Source organism: Lathamus discolor, chromosome 2 (assembly GCF_037157495.1).
Source record: "Lathamus discolor isolate bLatDis1 chromosome 2, bLatDis1.hap1, whole genome shotgun sequence".
NCBI lineage: Eukaryota > Metazoa > Chordata > Aves > Psittaciformes > Psittacidae > Lathamus > Lathamus discolor.
This window is the reverse complement of record NC_088885.1, coordinates 36,373,832-36,394,614: the sequence shown is the minus strand read 5'-3', so window position 1 is coordinate 36,394,614 and position 20,783 is coordinate 36,373,832. Positions and strand designations below refer to the sequence as shown.

At 39.6% G+C, this 20,783-nt stretch overlaps 2 protein-coding genes across 4 annotated transcripts in view; one reads left to right on the top strand and one right to left on the bottom strand.

Annotated features, from left to right (window-relative positions):
- CFAP69 (cilia and flagella associated protein 69) overlaps nt 1–5,738 on the top strand; it is a 31,425-nt gene extending 25,687 nt beyond the window's left edge. Inside the window, exons 21-23 of the mRNA XM_065669242.1 lie at nt 475–561; nt 2,211–2,315; nt 4,409–5,738. Coding sequence (XP_065525314.1) covers nt 475–561; nt 2,211–2,315; nt 4,409–4,543 — 327 coding nt within the window. The 3' untranslated portion in view covers nt 4,544–5,738. The remainder of the gene's footprint in view (nt 1–474; nt 562–2,210; nt 2,316–4,408) is intronic.
- Nucleotides 5,739–8,246: 2,508 nt separating this feature from the next.
- Nucleotides 8,247–16,381, bottom strand: FAM237B (family with sequence similarity 237 member B). 3 transcript variants are annotated; one of them, XM_065669240.1, is made up of 4 exons: nt 16,326–16,381; nt 11,102–11,156; nt 9,835–10,231; nt 8,247–8,782 (listed from the first exon to the last, which is right to left on the bottom strand). In XM_065669240.1, exons 3-4 carry the CDS (start codon nt 10,214–10,216, stop codon nt 8,757–8,759), a joined length of 408 nt encoding a protein of 135 aa, XP_065525312.1. In that variant the 5' UTR covers nt 10,217–10,231; nt 11,102–11,156; nt 16,326–16,381; the 3' UTR covers nt 8,247–8,756. The 3 variants fall into 3 exon arrangements, with proteins under 3 accessions (XP_065525312.1, XP_065525311.1, XP_065525313.1); XM_065669239.1 differs by lacking the exon at nt 16,326–16,381 and having other exon boundaries at nt 11,102–11,212; XM_065669241.1 differs by lacking the exons at nt 11,102–11,156; nt 16,326–16,381 and adding an exon at nt 10,850–10,904.
- Nucleotides 16,382–20,783: the final 4,402 nt, after the last annotated feature.

Here is a 20,783-nt window from a genome sequence, read left to right as displayed (position 1 = left end):
TAAGGCAAGCATTTGGCATTTTTGCTCATCCTCTCCTGCTTTCTGAGACGTAAGTTCAGTTGGTCCAGTTGTCTAAAATCTCATGTTAGTGTTTTTGAGGATTGTCATGCATTATGATGCCTGCACTTCTATCACCAGAAGTGATTCCATCTCTGTTATTCAGCATTTGAAAGTGAGAATATCCAGGAAATATTCCTGAAAGAGCTGGGGCTCTTCCAATGTCTCTGTTGGAAAAGGGGAAATTAGTTTGCACAGAGAAGGTAAGCCTTTGTTTTTATAAAGGCAGTACATAAGTGAAGTTTTTAAAGGACAAGTACATTACTACAACATTATCATGCAATCTCAGGTGAGAGGGATGAACTAAAGTAGCCAAAGGGGCATAGGTGAACATGATATTCAAACAGCTCAAAGAATTCAGAAGAGCTTGTGAGAAGAGTATAGTGTTGCATCATGTAAATCTCATTTATGTTACAGATCAAAGCTATCCATAAGCAGAGAGAAATGTTAAATAAATCTTGGGAAAATTTCTTGACTCGGACATCCAACTATGAGGCACTGAAGGTAAGAAATATGAGTGATGGAGCAAAACATACATTCACAGTATAGTTATAATAATTTTGACATTCCAGACACATTTCTTAATGAATTATGAGGATATTCAAGTAAATGTTAGAGTAAATTTTGTATTCACACAGACATAGAAGAATGAACCATAAGATGTATTGGCAAAGCTACGCAATATTTGATTCTTCTGCTTTTCCGATTACCATCACAAAGGGGAGATCAACATCGTTTATGCACTTGTAACTGGGGGGGGGGAGGGGGGGAAGTGTTGTGTATGTATGTATATGTGTCCTGAAACTGTTGAAACTAAAACTGTGGTCATTCTTACTTTTCTTTAATTTTTCTAATACTTCATTCCCTATTCTTAGTCCAGCAAACATCTTTCAAGATGGGAAATACCTTATGATGAAAGGAGTTCCTTTTAGCACTATTTGTTCTTTTCCAAAAGAACATAGAAACTATTAGAGTCCTTGTTAGGCAATCAGACTATGTTGGAGAATGAATTAAATCAGACTTAAACGCTTTGCCAGCTAAATTTAATTTTCCTTCATTTCTCAAAGGAGATGCAAAAGAGAACAATTTTCTTCATGTGCAAGCACCTCCCTGGCCTGTAGTAAAGATCTATGCTAGAATTAGAAATTCATAAAGGACATAAAGAGGACTTGGAGAACTGGTTAGTTCTGACTGAGTCCCTGGGAAGCTGATTTAAGTATGCAAGGGACAAGAAGGTAATTGGTAATGGCCGTCATGGATTTACTGTGGACAAATCATGTCTTGACAACATGGTTGCCTTTTGTGATAAAACGCTTTGCTCTGGAGAAGGAAGAAGATGGATGTTACTTCTGTTGGCTTTAGCAAGATTTTCAGCTCAATCTTGTGTATCCTCCTTCTAGCCAAAATGGGGAGATAAGGACTGGACTGCATACCCGTGGACTACAAATTGAATAAAAAACTGTCTGGACTGATGGGCTCAAAGGACAGTGGTCAATAATTAAAGTTTAACTAGCAGTCAGTTTTGAGTGATATTCCACAGAGTCAATTATACTGTCAATACTACTTAACATTTTCATTAATGACTTGGATATTGGATCAGTTTGCATCCTCATCACATTCATGCAGGGTTCTGAGCTGGAGGAAGCATTCCATATGCTGGGAGGCAGGGTTGCTAATCGGAAGGACCTTGACAAGCTGTAGGGCTGGGCTGACCAAATGTTCATGAAGTTCATGAAAAGAAATGTGAAGTCATGCACCTGGGATGTATTATGGTTGTCATGCATTGGTACAGCCTGGGGACTAACTGGCTATGTGGTTGTGTACTAGGTACAGGGTGACAAGCTGAACATGAGGCAACAGTGTGCTCTTGTGGTGAAGGCTAACAGCACATATGGCTACATTAGAAAGAATATAGCCCAGAGGTCATAGCAAGTGATTATTCCTTTCTCACCCTTGCAAAGTCATGTCCATTTATTCTGTTTTCATGTGCCCAGTACAAGAGAGATTCACAAACCAGAGGGAGGGTACCTACAGTTAAAGGCCAATAGAATTATCACCTCATTTATTTTGTTGTTTTATTTGTATAGTTTCTAACAAGTGCAAATGACACAATTCATGTGGACTAAAGCAATTTTTTTTCTGACTATCTTTAGAAAGCAAAAAGGCTTCAGGAAAAATCAATAGAGGCTTCCAGACCTAAACTGAAGATTCAAAATGAAGCGGTCTATTCTACTGATATTAAAGGCCTTGGTACAACAGTTAAGTAATCCCCTATTTTATTTTATTTTATTTTATTTTATTTTATTTTATTTTATTTTATTTTATTTTCATTGATGTATAAGTGCTTTGGGGTTTATTTTGTCTGTATATGATATGCTGTGGCTTACTCTTTCTTCAATAATGTTTATGCTGACAAGCTCCAAATATGTAAGAAAGAATCTGTATCTCCTGCAAAGCACAACTTCCTTTTCTGATATATCCTCAGACAACAGGTCAGAATGAGATTCAGATCTACAAATTCATCATAAGAAGTTTGGGCAAGATGGTCCTATGCTACTTGACATGTACCTCTTGCAGGATAGCCTTTCTCGACAACCTTGCTGAGGTCAAGCCTTCCTTTATTAATTGTTGGGTAAATCTGCCCAGTCTCTAATACATCAGTAGAGGTGTCCTTTGTCAGTAGATGTGTTCCTCACTGTCTGCAGATAAGCCAACTCCTTGCATCTTCAGAAAAGATTTTTTTTTCCCCCTCATTTCTATCAGTTCATTGAAGTGTAAGAAAATAAAAGCCATTGTTAGGATCGTATTTGGGTGTAACAGCATATTTAGATGTTGATTTTTGACAACCTGGGGTAAGATGTGGGAGAATCTCCACTCCAGTCAGTAACTGCTTTTGAGTTACCTGGATGATTTCTGTGTAAGCATCACAGCTAAAGAGGATTTTAGGGGAGGGGTAGCTTCTTGACTGCTTTTAAGTTACTTTTACGTGAGAGGAGAAACAAAGAAATAAAAACATGAGGTGTTGATTTAAAACTTGCACAAAGACAGGAGATTCCACTACCATGGGCTCTCTGGCATGACAACTATAATTGGCTCTCTGTAATGACAACTAAGGTGGATGCATCCTGAAAAGGAAAAGAAGCAGTTAGTGTTTGATGTGATGAAGAAAGCAGGCGCTTAATAGGAAGCCAGGGGATGGTCTCAAAGTGCTGGACTAGCATTTTTATCATAAACTTTTGTGGCAAGATGAAGTGGGCTCAAAAAATTATATAGTTACATGCCTGTATCAGTGAGACTGTTAATCAGCAATATTTTGCAGAAAGTTTCTGAAAAATTTAGATAAGAGCACTCTGGAAATTGTTAATAGAGAGAGTATGTTGTTATATTCTATTTTAAAGACTTGGACCTCAAGCCAAGACTATTCATTTTTTTGGTGGAAGAGGTTTTAAGAAGAAAGTATTTTATGGTTTTATAAGCAATATCTCAACAACTGTAGACAAAAAGAAGGAAAGGTTAGTCCATTTTGCAGAATAAGTGTGTTAAGAAATAGAACCCATCAAGAACATCAGATAAAACTGCTTGGGTACATTGCTTAAAAGAAATACAAATAACACATACGGCTGGCAGTTTTTTTCTTGGAACAATCTTCTTCCCTCCTCTCTGCTAAACACCCTTCATAGGAAGAGATAAAAATTAGGCCAAGATGGTTGTTGCAGACCAGTCAGGGTCAAGTAATCAAACATGTGAGCCATAAGCACTTGAAGAGTTGCATTGTTTGTTTTAGTAGGTCATGCTTAGAAGATAGAGGTGTCACTGGGATTTATATATATATATATAACCATATATATAAAATATATGTATTCCTTATACTGAATATACTTATTCAATATAGACAGTAATATATCCCTTTCAGTCTTCAAGTTTTCCTGGAGGAGTAGTTATAGGCAATTGCATTCTGAGAGAAATTGGGTTTGTTCCTTTTTTTTTCTTTGAAGTATTAATGTATAATGAAATGCTGAGGACAAAAACTGGCTCATATTATACACAAATCCAAACAACATTGCACAACAAACTTCTGTTTCAATAAAGGCTTGATTTGCTTTTCCTTTTCATAAGGTCAGACGTGAAGGCAGGAAAGCAGAGTACATAAAGGTACCTGGTGAAAAACCACTCTGTCCTTTCCTTTGTACTGATGGGAACAATTTGTTAATTTCACATAAAGGATAGCTTGAATAGACCTCAGAAACCTCAGCATGCACCTCCACCAGATGAATAATGTTTTTGAAAGACAGTTCATGATTTAACTCTCATTTTAAATACTAACGTGACTGTCATGTATTTTGTTTTTCAGATTGGATCTGGTCACTTAGTAACTGTCAAAAGTACATCTCCTCAGTTAACTGGAAGGCCACTGAATGTTACAGAACTTGCTCTTAGAAAGCTGCCTCTTTCTGAAGAAGCCTTAAAGAAAGATCAAAAGCATTAAAACACTGGACTTGGTCTAGAAAGATTTGGTACCTGTGGCATAGATAGTGTTCTGAACAGTGCTTTTATTATAGTTAACTGTATGTGTATTTTAGATACAAGATAAAATCTGTTTGGTGAATTGCATAGAGCATCTTGAGAGCAAAATTGTATTTTGCCTCAACTAATATAAACATGGGGATGATTTATTAATAAAGGACCCTGTACAGTATGGTACAAAGGTAGGCTGAGTCTAAAAATTTCGAGTGTTAGTGTCAGGTTACTGTGATCCACTATCAGTAGGTCCGCTATTTAGTTTTCCATCTCTTGTTGACTCATTCCACACATTGCAGTTTAAGTATCTCTTCCATCGAGCAGGGCAATGACCTTTCACATAAACATATTCAGCTCCTCATTTTCCTGGATCCCATACCCATGTGGGTTTTGTCCCAGTCCATTTTGTTTCTTGAACTGCCTTCTTTAGCATGAGGACTTCTGACTTACGTTCTCTCAGTTTTCATCTAAAGACTCCCTAAAAAGCTTGTTTGTGCCAAGTTTCTCCAAGCCTGTTGGAGACATGCTGAAGTGTCCTGGTCCTCAGGGATTTCTCACAGCTCTTGAACTGATCTTACCATTCTAATTACTTCTTGGGTTATTGCCCCTATTGTCTCCAACAGGAACTCTTTGTCTTCCACGTCTAGAATACCAACACAAACTTGTGAGCAGACCTTTTTGTATATGACTCAGTTTCTAAGCTATTGTCTCTTTTCATAGCTTGGGCAAAGCCAAAAATTGCTATATTACAATAGAGCAAGATTCCCTGAGGCTATTACCTCATTTTAAAACCAGTTGCTAGCCAGAGATATGGCATAAAGTTATGTGACATTGCAAGGGGTTCCGTGACATACAAGCTCTGGCACATAGTCAGTCATTTTTGCCTGTAAGCAATGTTTCATGAAAGTTTGAACTTTCACTTTGTTATATACCAGCTTGAAAAATGGAAACAAATTTGAGCTAAATGGATAGAACTTAGTACCCAATTGCCTTTTTCACTTCCTGAAAGAGCTATGGGGTGGGTGTGTGTATGAAAGGTATCTTGAAAATCTGTTTGTCCATGTAACAAGACATACCAGTACTGGCATTAAACATAAAGGCAGTGATTTTTGTTTCAAAATTGTCTACTTAAATTCTATAGAAAGAAGAACCTGAATAAAATAATGAAGTAAACCAAACCAGCCATACAAACTCATACTTACTCACTCCACAGGTGCAGTTTGCAAAGATCAGAAGCATTTTCTTATAGGCAGGTCTGTTAAACAAACATTACGTTGTAGGGTAAGACAGTCATCTAGTACCTAAAGCTACATAAATCACATTAACCTATTTTAATTTTTATGCTGGCCCTTTGGTAACTGATAATTCCTAACTATAAACTGTTTTCATGATGACTTTTTTCCCCCCAAAATTATCTGCATAATGTTAAAGTATGTTTTATTAATTAACTCTGCGTGTGTGTTTCTGGCCTGCCTGCAAGAAAGGTAAGCTAAGGTATATAGAGATTATCTAACTAAAGTCCTCTGTGTCAAGTAGTCTTGCACAGTTTATACTTCTCCAACAGCTCTTCAGCAGCTCTGCTGCTGTATTACTGTTTTAGAGAGTGGCAAAATATATCTACACACTGGGGCCACAAAAGTGCACTCCATTGTCTTTTCACAATTAAAACTGAGCAATACATATTTGCCTAGGAGAACAAAGACTGTGGTATCTAGAGGTTTTTTACACCCTTGCACATATGTGGATGTGCGGGCGACTCATTACTACTGGCAGCAAAGCAATTTCTTAAAAAAAACCGTACAGGACTTGTAAATGCTTCCAATTTCTGTACAAAAGCTACAGCAATACAGTATAGCCAAGGTATAGACATAAAAGATCTTTCAACTGGAAATCAGTTTATTTTTATGCATATGTTAAAACTTCAAATCAGGCACAAAGTGCGCCCCACAGCACTCCTCCTCCAACTGTACTGTGCTTCTGCTACAGTACAGTGCAAGCAAGTACCAGCAAATGTTCTTGTTAACTCTTATCAAGGACTAGAGAAAGAAGGGGACAGAATTTCACAAAATGCTTATGTTCACACTTGATAAATGGATACTAACACAAGCCTTCCCAGCAGCATAGACAGCATCTGGTTTTGCCAGCCAGCCATGGACTGTGGTCTGGCTGTCAGCAGAGGAACCCAAGAAAACTGGGCTTGCTGTTCCTGCTCAGGGGTGGAAAGAGGGGGAGTGCGGAGAACTAGTGGAGGAGGAGATCACCCCATTCCCTGTTAATCACTCCTGTAGACACCCTAGGGGCAGCCAGCTGGCAGCATGGCTCTGTTATAATCAAAAGAGGTGAGTCCACCTAGAATTTGTTGTGCTGCTGCTGCTTATGGTACTGTGTTCCTGTCGTTCAGTCACCTGCCCCTTTGGCAGACACTGCAGGGCACCCGTAGCAACAAACTGTTCAAGCATTCTGGAGCCAACCATGGTAGATGCTAAACACCTCTGTATCCTATAGAAAACTAATTAAAACAAAGACTTACAATCTGAGGAAGGATGGAGCTTTTAAAACTGCACAGGACACCTTGCTCTGGCACTCAACTAAAAGATCACTAATATAGGAAACATTACCTTTAAAACGTTATTATAGTTCTACACTTCTGTTGGTGATGAATAAAATTATCTGTAGGTATGAAGAAGGGGAATTAATTTATCTGGTTTATGACAGTTAAAACACTTTATTTGATGAAAATGCAACACAGTACACAGCTTTATAAAGTGGGTGTTACCGGAACAGATTAGACAATGGCTCTCAAATAGCTGCTCATCATAATCTATCAATTCCTGAAACTGCTGGGTTTGGGTGTATCATCACTCCTTCTAATTGCTCAAGAGAAAAGGTGTTTTTAAAATACTTTTTGTATCAGCAACTTACAGTAATATTCATGGGTAAGAGAAATTTCTCACTATTTTCATGTCCTCTCCAGAATACTGTAGGAGATCTAATTTACAAGATGCAGTTCGATATTGTGTTTACCTAAATGAGTGTTTACAAAACCTGTGAGATTTGTTGGATATTTTACATGCTATATATGAGCTAGGCATACCTGGGATGGATTTCTTGTTACTTATGAAGGTTTATATGTAGTTACTGTGTAAGTACTGTTTCCTACAATAATTAAACCCAGCTGGGATCTCATAAAAAGCTAGAACACAACAGGGACTGAACAAGCTGCATTGCCCAAGGAGTAAACCAGAGAACAGTCTGCATCTCTGAGTGTTCCCATTTGTTCTCAGGCTTTCTGTGCTCAGGACAAATGGATTAACTCCATGGTTAATCTCCCTGAATTATTTTACCCATGCTGGACTGTTTCTTACAAAGGGAGACACAGTCAAGCCTAATCTCTCACTCTTTCAAACCAATGAATGCATGGGTCTCTTCTTAACTATGATGTTGCCTGCTGTGACAGGGATGCACTGTATCACTTTATTTAACTGTATAAATGTGTAGATAAAGAGCAGTCTTGTGTAAAATATTGTTCTCAATGTAATGTAGCAATGGGTTTGCAAATAACATGTTATTAGACAAGAAAATTACTACTATTCAGACCTTGCTGCATAGAAAAATACTTTAATTAATCCATATCCTAGATTAAGCAGTGATAAATTACAAAGTTAAGACTGCACAGGACATTACAATAAGCATAATCCTTCCCTTTAGCTTGATGTCACACTTTTTTGCAATTCAAGTTAATTTTATGTGCAAGACACCGTATAAAATGTTTGTTGACATTTTCTCCATTGCTTAAAGTATAAAAATATATTGGGCTTCCACCCAAATTAACTTTAAAAAAAGAGAATTAGTGGAAAAGATGAGCCTCTTCAAATACACGACACTGGTTCAGACTTACAAGCTTACCTGAGACAACAAGAGTCTTAACTCAAAACACAAAAGCATTCAGACATGCAGTGGGATAAAGGCAACCTTGACAGACTGCAAGACAGGAAAGCAAAAGTGACAATGTGGGAGTTCACATACTTATCAGTTTAGCAGTGATTAAGTGCTTTATACAAAGAAAAGGAAAAAAAGAAGGTTGAACCATGCCAGTGGACTTGTCTAAGCATCTCGAGGACATGCTGTGCTTTTGTGCTCCTTCATTTTGATGTTGCCTTGCTGAGGTATCTTTATTTTGACTAAAATGGGTTGGTGAAAGCAGACCCTGCAAGAATATGAAAGAAAAGTCATTATTTTCTAAGCAAATTTCTAGGAATGCTAGAATTAAATTATCTCAGTGTATCAAGACAGGCTAAGAAAATTGGGGCTATTCAGTCTGCAGAAGAGAAGGCTGTGTGGTAGCTGAAGGGGGCCTACAAGGATGCCAGAGGGGGACTCTTCACATCAGGGACAGTAGTGATAGGACAAGGGGAAATGGGTTCAAACTTACACGGGCAAAGTTCAGGTTAGATATAAGAAAGAAGTTCTTTACTATGAGGGTGGTGAGGCACTGGAATGGGTTACCCAAAGAAGTGATAAATGCTCCATCCCTGGCAGTGTTCGAGGCCAGGTTATCAGGTGACATGGTTTAGTGTGAGGTGTCCCTGCCCATGGCAGGGGGGTTGGAACTAGATGATCTGAAGGTCCTTTCCAACCCAAACCATTCTATGATTCTATGTTCAGTCTGGAAACCTAAAACAGCTGAAGAAAGTCCATTGCTAAGGATGAAGGGATCCAACAGATCTAGGATTGGTTAGTAAGACCCTAACCCTATGTGATTTCAGTTCAGACTCATCTCAGACCATGATGACCAGAATTTGTCACTGATGATTCACAATGACCATGAGATCATATTATGTATCAACAGTTTTAATGGGAAGAACAGGATTCAAGCAGTCAGGTATTTAAGCTTCCCTTCTTACAGAAGGATGATTCCCCATAGTTGAGAGTTAAGTCCAAACACCAGGAAACTTTTAGTACTGTAATGCCATTTATATGCACACAGTGACAGCATTCAGCGTCCATTTCCACACACTACCACATGCACACCCAACATTTTTTACATTTTGTTACATACAGAAATTTAGTACCCTAACTAATTTTGGCTCCTGTATTGTGAAAGGAACTGCCATTGAAAGATGCAAATACTTTTGACAGAAGTAGAGACATAAAACTGGAAATTACTATATTGAGTTATCTAAACATTCAAGGACGAAGATGGAAGTGTTTCAGTTTAATGTTAGCATGTAACAGACTAACACTATATCCTATAATTACCTTCTAAAGTTCTATGTGAGTATGTGGAAGAGTATTTGGGAGATGCTAATTGTCTTCTGCCCATTCCATGGGATCTTGAGAGCACACAGTCTACATACATATCCCAGAAATTCTGGGCTAACTCATTGAAGAGTTCATTGTGCTTGGGTTTAGGGGATTCCTTTAGGAACATCATGAAGTCCCAGAGACCAATGACCATATCTGCTACCTTGAGTTTCTTCATTTCCACCAGCCCATGGGATGAGACCTCCCAGCACTCATGGTCAATCTGACCCAGGCTTGGAGGAGTTTCTTTTTGATAGTCTAGATTGGCATAAACCAAATTCAGCATCAATATACAGCCCAGCTGAAGATACCACCTTTGTTTCCATACAAATTCCATTGTCCAATAAGATACCTGAAAGAAAGTATAAAATCACAGTGATTCTGCTCATATGTAGTTCATTCTCATACAACTTTCAAGGATACCCCAAGAGATGATTTATGCATTTATACAGGAAAATACTTCTTTTCAAACCACAGATTAAATACAGTCAAGGAACCCTAATGCTGGAGCTAGGTTAACACCTAGAAATTGTGAATGCTGTTTAGAACATGAAAATCTGAAGCTGAAAGTTTGAAGTGATTGTAATCTATATCAGAACTGCTCCCTGAGCTCAAGACTCCTTCCCTTAAAATCCTAAGCTTAGATCATCAGTTTGAATGTGCCAGTACACTGCTGCAGCCATTTGAGGTCCCTAAATTCATTTACTTCCCTATCTCACCTTCAGGACTTCAGGAAATGAGACAGACAGATACCCCCCAACCTAACTCCTTTCCAAAACTTCACTTGCTAGCTACACTTCAGCAGGCAGCAGGATTACCTGCCTCAGCATCCCCAGAGCTTATGAAATGCATTGATGTTTCTATTCCCTGGGTTGTTAGAACACTTGCTCCTGCAAACAGGCAGGGACAGAAATGATTCTCTTCTCATTTCCACATCACTAGGCAGAGGAAGGACACTCTAGCAACTTACCCACAAAGTAGGAAAACGGCAGCCAGGAAGCTGCCAATATATTGAGCTGGTTTGATTCCATGTTTCATGTTTTGATGTTTTAATCCAGCTAAAAACTAAAATGCCAAAGGTCCATTTGAATACCTCGATCAGGAGCAGAGACCACAACAAGCCTCATGGAGACTTTGAACTAGTAACTCCTGCTGTGCAGTACAAGACAGATGAGTTTCACAAAGGCAATAACTAAAGAACCACGGTAGAAGTTATACTTACAGTGTTCCTGTGATGAGACGGAAAACAGTAGCCTTGAAACCACAACAGTCAGCCCCTTGGAGGAAAAGAGAGAAATTCATGAGAGGGCTGCAAGTGCCTGGCAGCTGCTGGATGCTCCGAGGGTGCAGGGATTACACTGCACAGGGAAGCCTCAGCCGCTGGCAGAGCAGCAGCAGCAGCAGCAGCATGAACTCAGGTCAGTGGGAAAGGCAGGAGGGAGCTGTGGCTGTGGCAGCCCCACCTCTCTCTGCAGCAGGCACCGAGTGTCAGAGGAGCCTGGGCTGGGGCCTCACCTGAGAGACTGCCTCTGGCTGGGTGGGAGGGTGTCTGTGGTAAGGGGAGAGGCAGGGCGCTGTCAGAGGGAGGAAAATACAGGCGAGAGCAAATCTTTCTCCAAGTCAGTGACATGAATAATCTCCCCATTTTATAAACCCGGGTTTCCATCCACAATCCTGCCTGCGCACCAGAACATGTACCCATCAAAGACAACATTTCAAAATACTGGAAAATTAATGTACATCTCAGAATCCATAGGCACAGTGTGCACCCACTATTATTTCGTAGAAACCTCCTGACTTGACGTCAATTTCACATTATTTTTTGAACTTTCCTCTAACTTGGTTGCCAGGGAGCTTTTCGATGCCATTTTATTTGTACTTGACAACATCCCTTCCAGAGGCTGGCACCAGCACCAGGGTTCACATCCCTCATATTCCAGCCAGCAGCAGCCCAGCTGTGCCAGTGGCTAAAGACTTCTCTTGTTTCGTTTCTGGCCAGTTATTTCCTGTTCTAAGGAACCAGACTCACGTATAGAAGAGCTCCATTTCCTCTGACAGAAGTTTATGAAGCAACTTACTTAGCTTTCTAATTATTTCTTCCATACATGTTCTTATGATACACCAGTTATAATGTCTCATCAGATACCGAAGACCAAAAGTAAAGAGATGGAGATTCTTGTTCCAGCTAGTATGTACTTCCCATGTGTCTGTGTTTTAACACAGCCAGACCCAGTACACTATGTAAAATAGCTTCTATACCCTGCTAGTAAAATGAGGTTAAAAAGACCAATTTAACTGACAACAGTGTCAGAGAGACCAGAGCATTAAAACCTGTAAAAGGCCTTGAGATTCTTTGGTGGAAGATGAACGGCTAGCACAGTCTGCTCCTAAGGGCAAACTTCTTTCAGAAAGTTTGCAATTCTGCTTCTCCCTCAGTCCTTTCAACACCACACTCAGTGGGCTGGATTTCTGGACCCTGTTCTAGGTATCTGTTGTGCCTAATTCAAGACAGGTTGCCCAAAACTGAGTTCTCCAAGGATGAAGATTATTACAGCTACCTTGTCTTACATAATTAAAGCTTAGATTTCTCAACATGTACATTCAAATCACCTTAGATCACGAAGGAAAATGGATGAGGCCATATTTTGAAATGCAGGCTGTTTTTGAGAGAACTCCTACACTGCACACATGCTTGTTGGGTTTATCTTCAGGGAGGAGGCTTTTGCTTTCGAGGAAGGTCATCGGTCTTTCACCTTCAAAGGCATTAGAGTGTATTCAAAGGCTGTCACAGTAAAACGATCAGCAGCCAAAATCATTACACATTTCTGCAAACACAATGAAATTCTGTGCTTCCTCCTAACCTGCTGTGGTTCAATGTCATTATAACATGTATGTAACCATACATACCTGCCTCTTTATGTCACAAATTCCTACAGGTGGGAATACTCAACAAAATCAGTTACGAAAGATGGCAATGCTATTGACCATGCCTCAGAAATGTTTCAGGATTTCTATGCCATTTCTGCACTAAAGGACTGTATCCAAAACACTCAAGTCTTCCACTTTGCTGGTGCCTCAGTGCATCCTACCACTGTGCAAGGGAAGAGGTTCATAACCTGATAACCACTGCGTAAGGGATCTACCAGCCCTTTTCCTATTGCATATTATGGAAGAAAGCTGTTTTACTTTCTCCTTACCTACTGTGGGGTGGAAATGGCTCCTGCCCAAAAGAAGGCTGAGAATTCCTGTGACCCAGTGCCAGTGGTACCACAGTGATAAGTGAATGTCATTGGTCTAGTGACTGCTTCACAGAAATTATGACTTTGTAAAGGCTGTTCAGAGGTTCACTGGCACAACTTGGGATGTCCCACAGCTTCACTCCTTCTCTTTAAAGAAATTACATGAAATTTCCAAAGGCTACCGATCAAAGTATAATTAAATGCTGTATCCGGCACACAACAGAAAAACTCTGCAACACTGTGAATGTAGAAATCAAACCCCACCGAACCTATGCAGAAAACCAAAAGCTCTCTTTGAGAGTGTGTATAGTTTGACATAGGTAGCTCTTCTGTATGAGATGCTGCCTGAAAGAACAGCTCTACAGCAGGAGAGGGCTGATGTAACCCTACTGCAGCTGCTCCCTTCTTCGAGTGTCTCTCAACAACGAGGACTGCAATTTATTTTTCTGTGCAGTACACTACCATATATTAAAAAAACCCACAATGTACCCAGAACCGTGATATCTGAAGCACTTAAGCATGTAAAGCCGGTATGAGTCCCAGTCCCAGAGAACCTCCTGTCCCTAAAGGAAGGCATGGCTGATGACAATATCTGACAAACATGCAGTGGAATGGGGACGGTTAGGGTTTCACAACATGCTTCAGTGGAGCACAACATGACAGGAACAGACTGCTCTTTCAAGTGGAAATGCAAAAGCTTCTGTCATGAATACCGGACATTACTAAAGGCGAATAGAAACCTGCTCTGAAATGACAACATTCAGAACTACTGCCCACCTTCTGGAAGCCTTTCCAGCTAAACCAAGTAAACACTGTTTCAAAATCTTGTTAAAAAAGAAAAAAAAAGCCTGATTGGAACCTACATGGCTATAGAGAGGAAAACATCTGGAAGACTGGAATAGCTTATTTCTGAACTCTTCTATCACTGAGTGGAGCTAACGCTGTATTAGATGTAATTACTCCTTGAAATTCTAAAGCAGCTTTCTCAACCAAGGAGATTAAGGTGCTAGGAAGGCTGGACAAGGAACCTACCTTTAAGAAAGCTCCTTCATATCATTAATCAAAATAGCTTTCAATAAGTTTTCAAGTTAAGAAAAGCTTCTCATCTTTTTGTTTGCTTTATGCACCACTGAATTTGTGAACATGGCCAATCTCACAATGAAACAGTCAACATTGTGAAGGCATTTAAAGGCATGTAAAGAAGGTAGTTGGACAGCTGCTTGGCCACTGCATCAACTCTTCTTGTCATTTCATTCCCAGTTAAAAGATGCAGGTGTAGTAGCACAGGACACTGGTGAAAACAGTGATTTCACTCCACTCCAACAGCCTCTGATGGCTGCCCTCAATCCCTTTTCTTCATCTGACAGATTTATTTTTATCACACTCCTCTTGCTTTTTCTAATCTAATTAATAAATTCACCATTTATAATCTTAAAATGAGGTATTCCCAGAACACAACTACAAAAATCAAAACCCTAAAGGAACAGATTTTTCTCAAGAAAATTCTTTCAAATGAAAAATTCCCTTTTTAAGCGCCACCTCATCAACAATGTTCTCTTCAGAATACATTTATGTGAAAATCCTTTGATAATATCTAAAACTTCACCTCCCAAACTGAAAATTGTTCTGAACGATGACTTTCAAATTTCATTTTCCTTTATGCTACTGCACATCTTTGTCAGTCAAGCACTTAGGAATCACAGAATCATAGAATCACAGAATGGTCTGGGTTGGAAGGGACCTTAAAGATCATCTAGTTCCAACCCCCCTGCCACAGGCAGGGACACCTTCCACTAGACCAGGTTGCTCACCTATAGGAGGATGCCATCTGGAGCAAGGATGAACCCATGAATTTAATATGTCAGAGATTAAAATTATTTGCGACTAATAATCCTGCAGGATGTTACATTAATTTTGTAAGATGGAAGCATTATGAAGAAGGCACTGATCATGTTTATTAGGTAAGTACTGTTAATACAGTTTCAGAACAGGTAGGGTCAAGGAAAGTCAACCTACGACCATCTTCATAAAATCTAACATACTTTAGAGCTACATAAAAGCTTGGGTTGTAGATGAAAAACAAAACAGAAACCAGAAACCCTGTTCACATACTTGAGAAAGCAGACTTTTTTCTCTCAGCTACTGACTAAGTATAAATGTTATTTAGAGAAAAAATGTATTTTGCTCTCCATTCTGCAGGGGTTCAGGAAGAACGTCAAAGATCCAGCAGTGTACATCACATATCAACCCACAGCCTCCAGCACAGCCTTTTCATACAGTAAGTTTTATGAGATTAAAAACACAAGTGTCTATTTCTGGGATTTTAGTTAACTGATAACCAAAACTAGGCAAAATATAATGTTTCCCTCAAAATTCTTCCAACATCAATAGTTCTTCTATAGCATGAGTTTTGAGCCGTTGCTCTTCAAGTTACTTTATTATTGCAGTTGAGGTGCCTCCATCTAGTGGCACTTTGTTGTACTGAAGACCATATCCTTGCCGTCGGTTAAACCTCTTTAAAATTCTTTAATAAATAAAAACGTGAAAGTAACACATCAGGGGGTTGTAGAACATCTAGACCTTGAATTTGTTGGTGTTACAAAAACCTTTGTGCCAGCTTCCTACCACTGCAACAAGCCATTGTGCGCATGTTCAGACAGGCAGGGCAAAAAAACTGACTTGCATTTTTTAATTATTTTAACTCCAATTTAAAACAGAAACATGCCGCTGAAATATTTCAGCTTATTTTTAAAATACGTCCATTGAAGTTACTTCCTCTCTAGACTGAGAAAAACAGCACATGAAGTATTCATTTCTAAAGAAAAATTATGCTGGAAGCTTTAAAACTGTTGCAGGATGAGGTTTTACAGCTTCTTGTCAGAGCTGATGACAACACAGCACTTACTGAGTTGCATCATAAGAGAAGTGAGACAGAGTGGTAAAACTGTGATTTGATGAAGCAGTACCCTTGTGATTTTCCAGCAATCATATACAAGTATGTGAAGTACACACTAAGAACAGCAAGAGTGGGAACTGAAGCATTATTTAGCATGAAAGTCAGAATGTTCATTGACTACATAGAACTCAGACACAGATCTTTAAAATGCTATCAGCCTTTTGTATAACTGAAGTATAGATATCTCTGTGACTACACATCTGCACACTCTTGCGTAAACAGGATTCACTGAAGATGAAGAATTGACTCACCCTCCGCATCACTGATTAGCAGCGTCTCAAGTAAAGCACCACAGCGTGATGTTCTGGGTCAGGCTTGACAGTGAAGTGCTTGCAGCCCTGTTACTTAAGTTCAAGTACAGCACACCCACTGCTGATTAAGCTGCCAACGCAGACCAAAAGAACAAGATGATAGAATCAGTGCTGTCCTGGCAAAACAGCCAGAATCTCTTCAGGTGACCAGACACATTTCTGAAGCAAAGTATTTAGAAAATAAACCATCTAAACATCCTCAGAGTTTTAAATTATTCAGTTTCAGCAAGTTTTTGCATTGTGCATGTGTGATCATGTACTTACTGGTACAAAAGGTTCCAGAAAATGAAAAAAAATGGCACATTTCAAGTGAAATGCTACTTACTAACATGCTGGTACGAGCTTGTTGGCATAAGCTTCCTCAGTGATTAAATAAATCTAGTGTTATGACAATGTATTTAACACCTTCAGTCCACAAGATACATAGGAGACCAGTTTTTAATTTATTTCTCTTTTTTGAGGTTACATCAGTTGAATTAATGTTAGTTAGTAGCTCTGCTGGCAACTCTGGACCATCTAAGCATTAAGCTATTGTTGAACCTGACCTCCTGCTGTGTGTTGAGGAAATTAAGCACACTGAATGTAAGGCTTTGCATATTCCATAAACTACAGTCCCGGCAGCTCTCAACAGTTGTAATGATTCAACAGTACGAAATTCAAACACTACACACCCTAAAAGTGGTACAAAGCATGAAAAAGGGGTAATTTGATGTATACTTATATGGGTATCCAAGGAGAGCTCAGAACCTATGACTTGATCCTTGCAGAACTTTGCTGATAATCTTCTTGCCATCTGCAACTTCCCTGTGCTTTCTCCATCTCACTTAAAAGTTCTTTTGCTTATCTCCTTTTTTGCCTTCTGTTCTATCTATATAATGCTGACATCTGATGTTTTACTGAGGTCACAGCAACACAACTAGACTGACAAGTCCTTCCCCTGTTATGAACCGTAAGTCTGGACAAAATGTTCTGCTATTTGTGCTACGAATTGGCATGGTAACATGGAACAGAAAGGTCCTCCTGCATGACAGAGCCTAGCTCCCTGCCACTACAGAAAGCTCTGTTATAAAATCGTCTCATAAATTCATCAAGTGCCATATTAAAACCAGGTATATTTTCCTCCCACCAATTCCGCGGAAAAGCTGTTTCAGAACTTGATTGCTGTAATGACTAAAACATTCTTCTAATTTCCTGATATATTTATTAATGAACAGTACATGTCTGTTTGTTCTTGTGTCAATATAGCCCTGCAAATGAAATGGTTTTCATCCTTCATGTTTACTTCCCTGATGTATCAATTGAGAGCACTCATATCTCCTCTCATGCTTTTGTTTTACTGAAGTAAACAAGCTAAGCCATCCTAAAATCTGTTTGTACAAAAGGCTCTCAAGCTCTCCTGTGATGGGCCTGACCTCCCTCTACCTCTCTTGCTGCTCAACCTTAGCGCAGATACAGAACATTTACTTAGAAGTTTCCACAGTACCCAAATAAGATTTCACCAGGGCTTTAAACATTAGTACCACCTGACTTTAAATGAAATACATCATCTAGGATACTATCTGTACTTACACTGATTCCTAAATATATATTGCTACCAGATTTCATCAGTATGTTCTTACTGATTTTATCACGACTCCTACAAAAAGTAGCAAATAAAACCATCCTAATCCCAACCCTTTAAGCCTGACATCTTCTATTTCAACCCTATTTGTAGCTATCTCACTTCACAATTTCTCCCCTAAGCCCCATATTCTCATTCCTTCACAGGTAATACCATATCAAATGTATTAATATGGCAGACTGTTTTCCTAAGATTGAGACCGGGCTTCAGCGTCACTCTTCTTTTCAAAAATAAGTAATTACAGTTCAAGCTCAGCCCACCTAACTTCAAAGGCTTTGCAGAGAGAGACATGGAAAGAAAGTCATTTGTGACAAGGCTTGTTCTCTGGGAGGTGAGACACCTCTTATCACCAAGGTGAAAGGGTGAGAATCTCAGCCAACAAGATTCTTAGTCAAGACCCTTCAGTTAAATGCCTCAAGCACAACGCCAGACACCCACCCCCCCCCCACCCCCCCCACCCCCCCCCCCCCCGTTTGCCATTATCCAGTCATAACATTCTTAACAGGCCTCCTCAAAACACTTGCTGCTAGGTTTTACCTATCACCTGTTTCAGGAACGCAGATGAAGTCCCTTTTATCTGAAAGCATGACACCAGTGTTGCATTTTTTGCTGTTGTAGGAACTTCTGTTTTGCCATTCACATGATCATCTCACCTTTCTCCACTAGCTGAAACTACTTTGGCAGCAAAGAAAGGCATACTTTGAATGCAGGGGATTTAACTTAGGCTCACTAGACAATAGCTACATCTTCTGCTCTCCTATTTGTATCACTGAAAAACCTCTAAAAATTCCATATGAGTACGATACCAGCATGGCCAGTTAGTAGAAACTAGAAGTATTTTCAGCTGAAACAGGACACGTAATTGATGGCAAAAATAAAATGGAACAGCAGAAAAAGCTGGTAAGTAATAGTCAACAGAATGACATACTTTTGAATATATTTTTTCTGTACATGTGGGTGGAAAGAATAGATTCATAAGGAGGACTAAGTCTTCCTAAATATACTACTAAAAACTCCCATGGAATACGACACTTCAAGACAAACCCCCTCATACATTTCATACTGCACTGTCTTGTAAAATTGTATTCAAGTATGTTACTATTTTATTCCCTCATCAAGATCATCAAAAGCTATTCTGAATGACAGCTGTGCTTCTTCTATACCTTCTGAATATTCCAGTTGCAAAACAAACAGTTTGCTTTTTTAAGTCAGAGAGAGAAGCGTGGGTGAGCTGAAATGCACAGAATTAGGAATTTCGCTTATTCATACTTCCTTGATTTGTTTTGAAAATATTTTTTCCTAATTGATGTCTAAAATTTTAGCAAATTGAAGCTCCTTTACCCTAATTAATTATTAGGGTATTAACTAATTAACTAACTAATGACTATGTAGAACTATTATACATAGGGTTTTAAAATGTAGGGATTGGCCTAACTTTTATAGTGTACAAAATGAAGCAAAATTACAACAAACATAAAGACCAAACAATAATACACAGAAAAATCTAACTACGTAACTACTATTTTGCATATATTTTGTAAATCTAGTTTCCAAATCTGGTGTCCTAGGCCACGAAACAATAAGAAACAAAACCTCATGAAACCAAATTTATATACTTAGAATGGCACTGTTCAACACTCACATGTTGTGATATAGCCCGGATAATGCTTAAATGTTATGTTGGGCTGTTTAGCATGTAGATGGCACACCACTGTTTTCTCAGTTGTGGGGGGTTTATTATTATGTACAGATAAAATCTGCTGCTAAACTTATTTTTAGTGTTAAATTACTGTAAATGGTATTGATTCTCCTCAGCTGCAACTGAGAATGTATGACCTTGTGCAAAGGCTGTAAGAAGGCACACAGTATTTACTTTTTCATGAGGATTTGCACTTTAAAAAAAAATCACTGAAAATATGCTCATACTGTGTGGAAAATACTTATGCACAAAATAAAACACTTGCTAAAGAACTAACTTAAGGGTTTTTTTCATCAATTTTACCCTTTTGACCTCACTAATGTCATGATTTAGAATCATGGAATCACATAACTGTAGAATGGTTTGGGTTGGAAAGGACCCTAAGCTCACCTAGTTCGAATCCTCCCTGCAATGGGCAGGGACACCTCACACTAGACCATGACCCCCAAGGCTCTGTCCAACCTAGCCTTGGACAATGCCAGGGATGGAGCAGCCACAGCTTCTTCAGCCAGCCTGTTCCATTGCCTCACTACCCTCGCAGTAAAGAATTTCTTCCTTATACGCAACCTAAATCTCCCCTTTAAGTTCAAACCCAATCATGTATACAGTAATTTCTCATTTGTTACCATTTATGGCATGTGCTATAAGCGTTATCAAAGCCATGAACTGGTCATCCCCATCCTGAAAACTAGCACTGTTCGAAGGCCAGGTCCCAGTTTTTTGAGGGACAGCACACCAGCAATATGACCAACACGCTGTAACGGGGCGGGCTGCACGGGCAAAGCCACCAGCAAATACTGACGGTGCTCATCGTGCCCCAGAACACACAGCTCCACCAGCTGGGGCCTTGCCCTCCCCTCTGGCGTCCCTGCCCGCACCTCGGCCAGAATCGCCTCGGGGCCTCTCGGCCTGAGATGCTTTGTGGGGCAGGAATGACCGAAACGACCACCACGCTTGTTACACCAAACTACGGCTGGCGCTTGCCACCCCGGCAACCACGCCAGGCCCCGGCTCGACCATCCCGAGCAGGACCCAGCCGCTGGCTCGCCGCACCGCCCCTGTGCAGTCGTGCGGGAGG

Bases quoted from the DNA above. Each gene is read 5' to 3' on its own strand.
- FAM237B (XM_065669240.1), bottom strand. From the start codon at position 10,216: ATGGAATTTGTATGGAAACAAAGGTGGTATCTTCAGCTGGGCTGTATA. The intron at 8,783-9,834 runs GTAATTATAGGA...ATATTCTTGCAG, and splicing joins CTCACATAGAACTTTAGAAG to GGTCTGCTTTCACCAACCCA.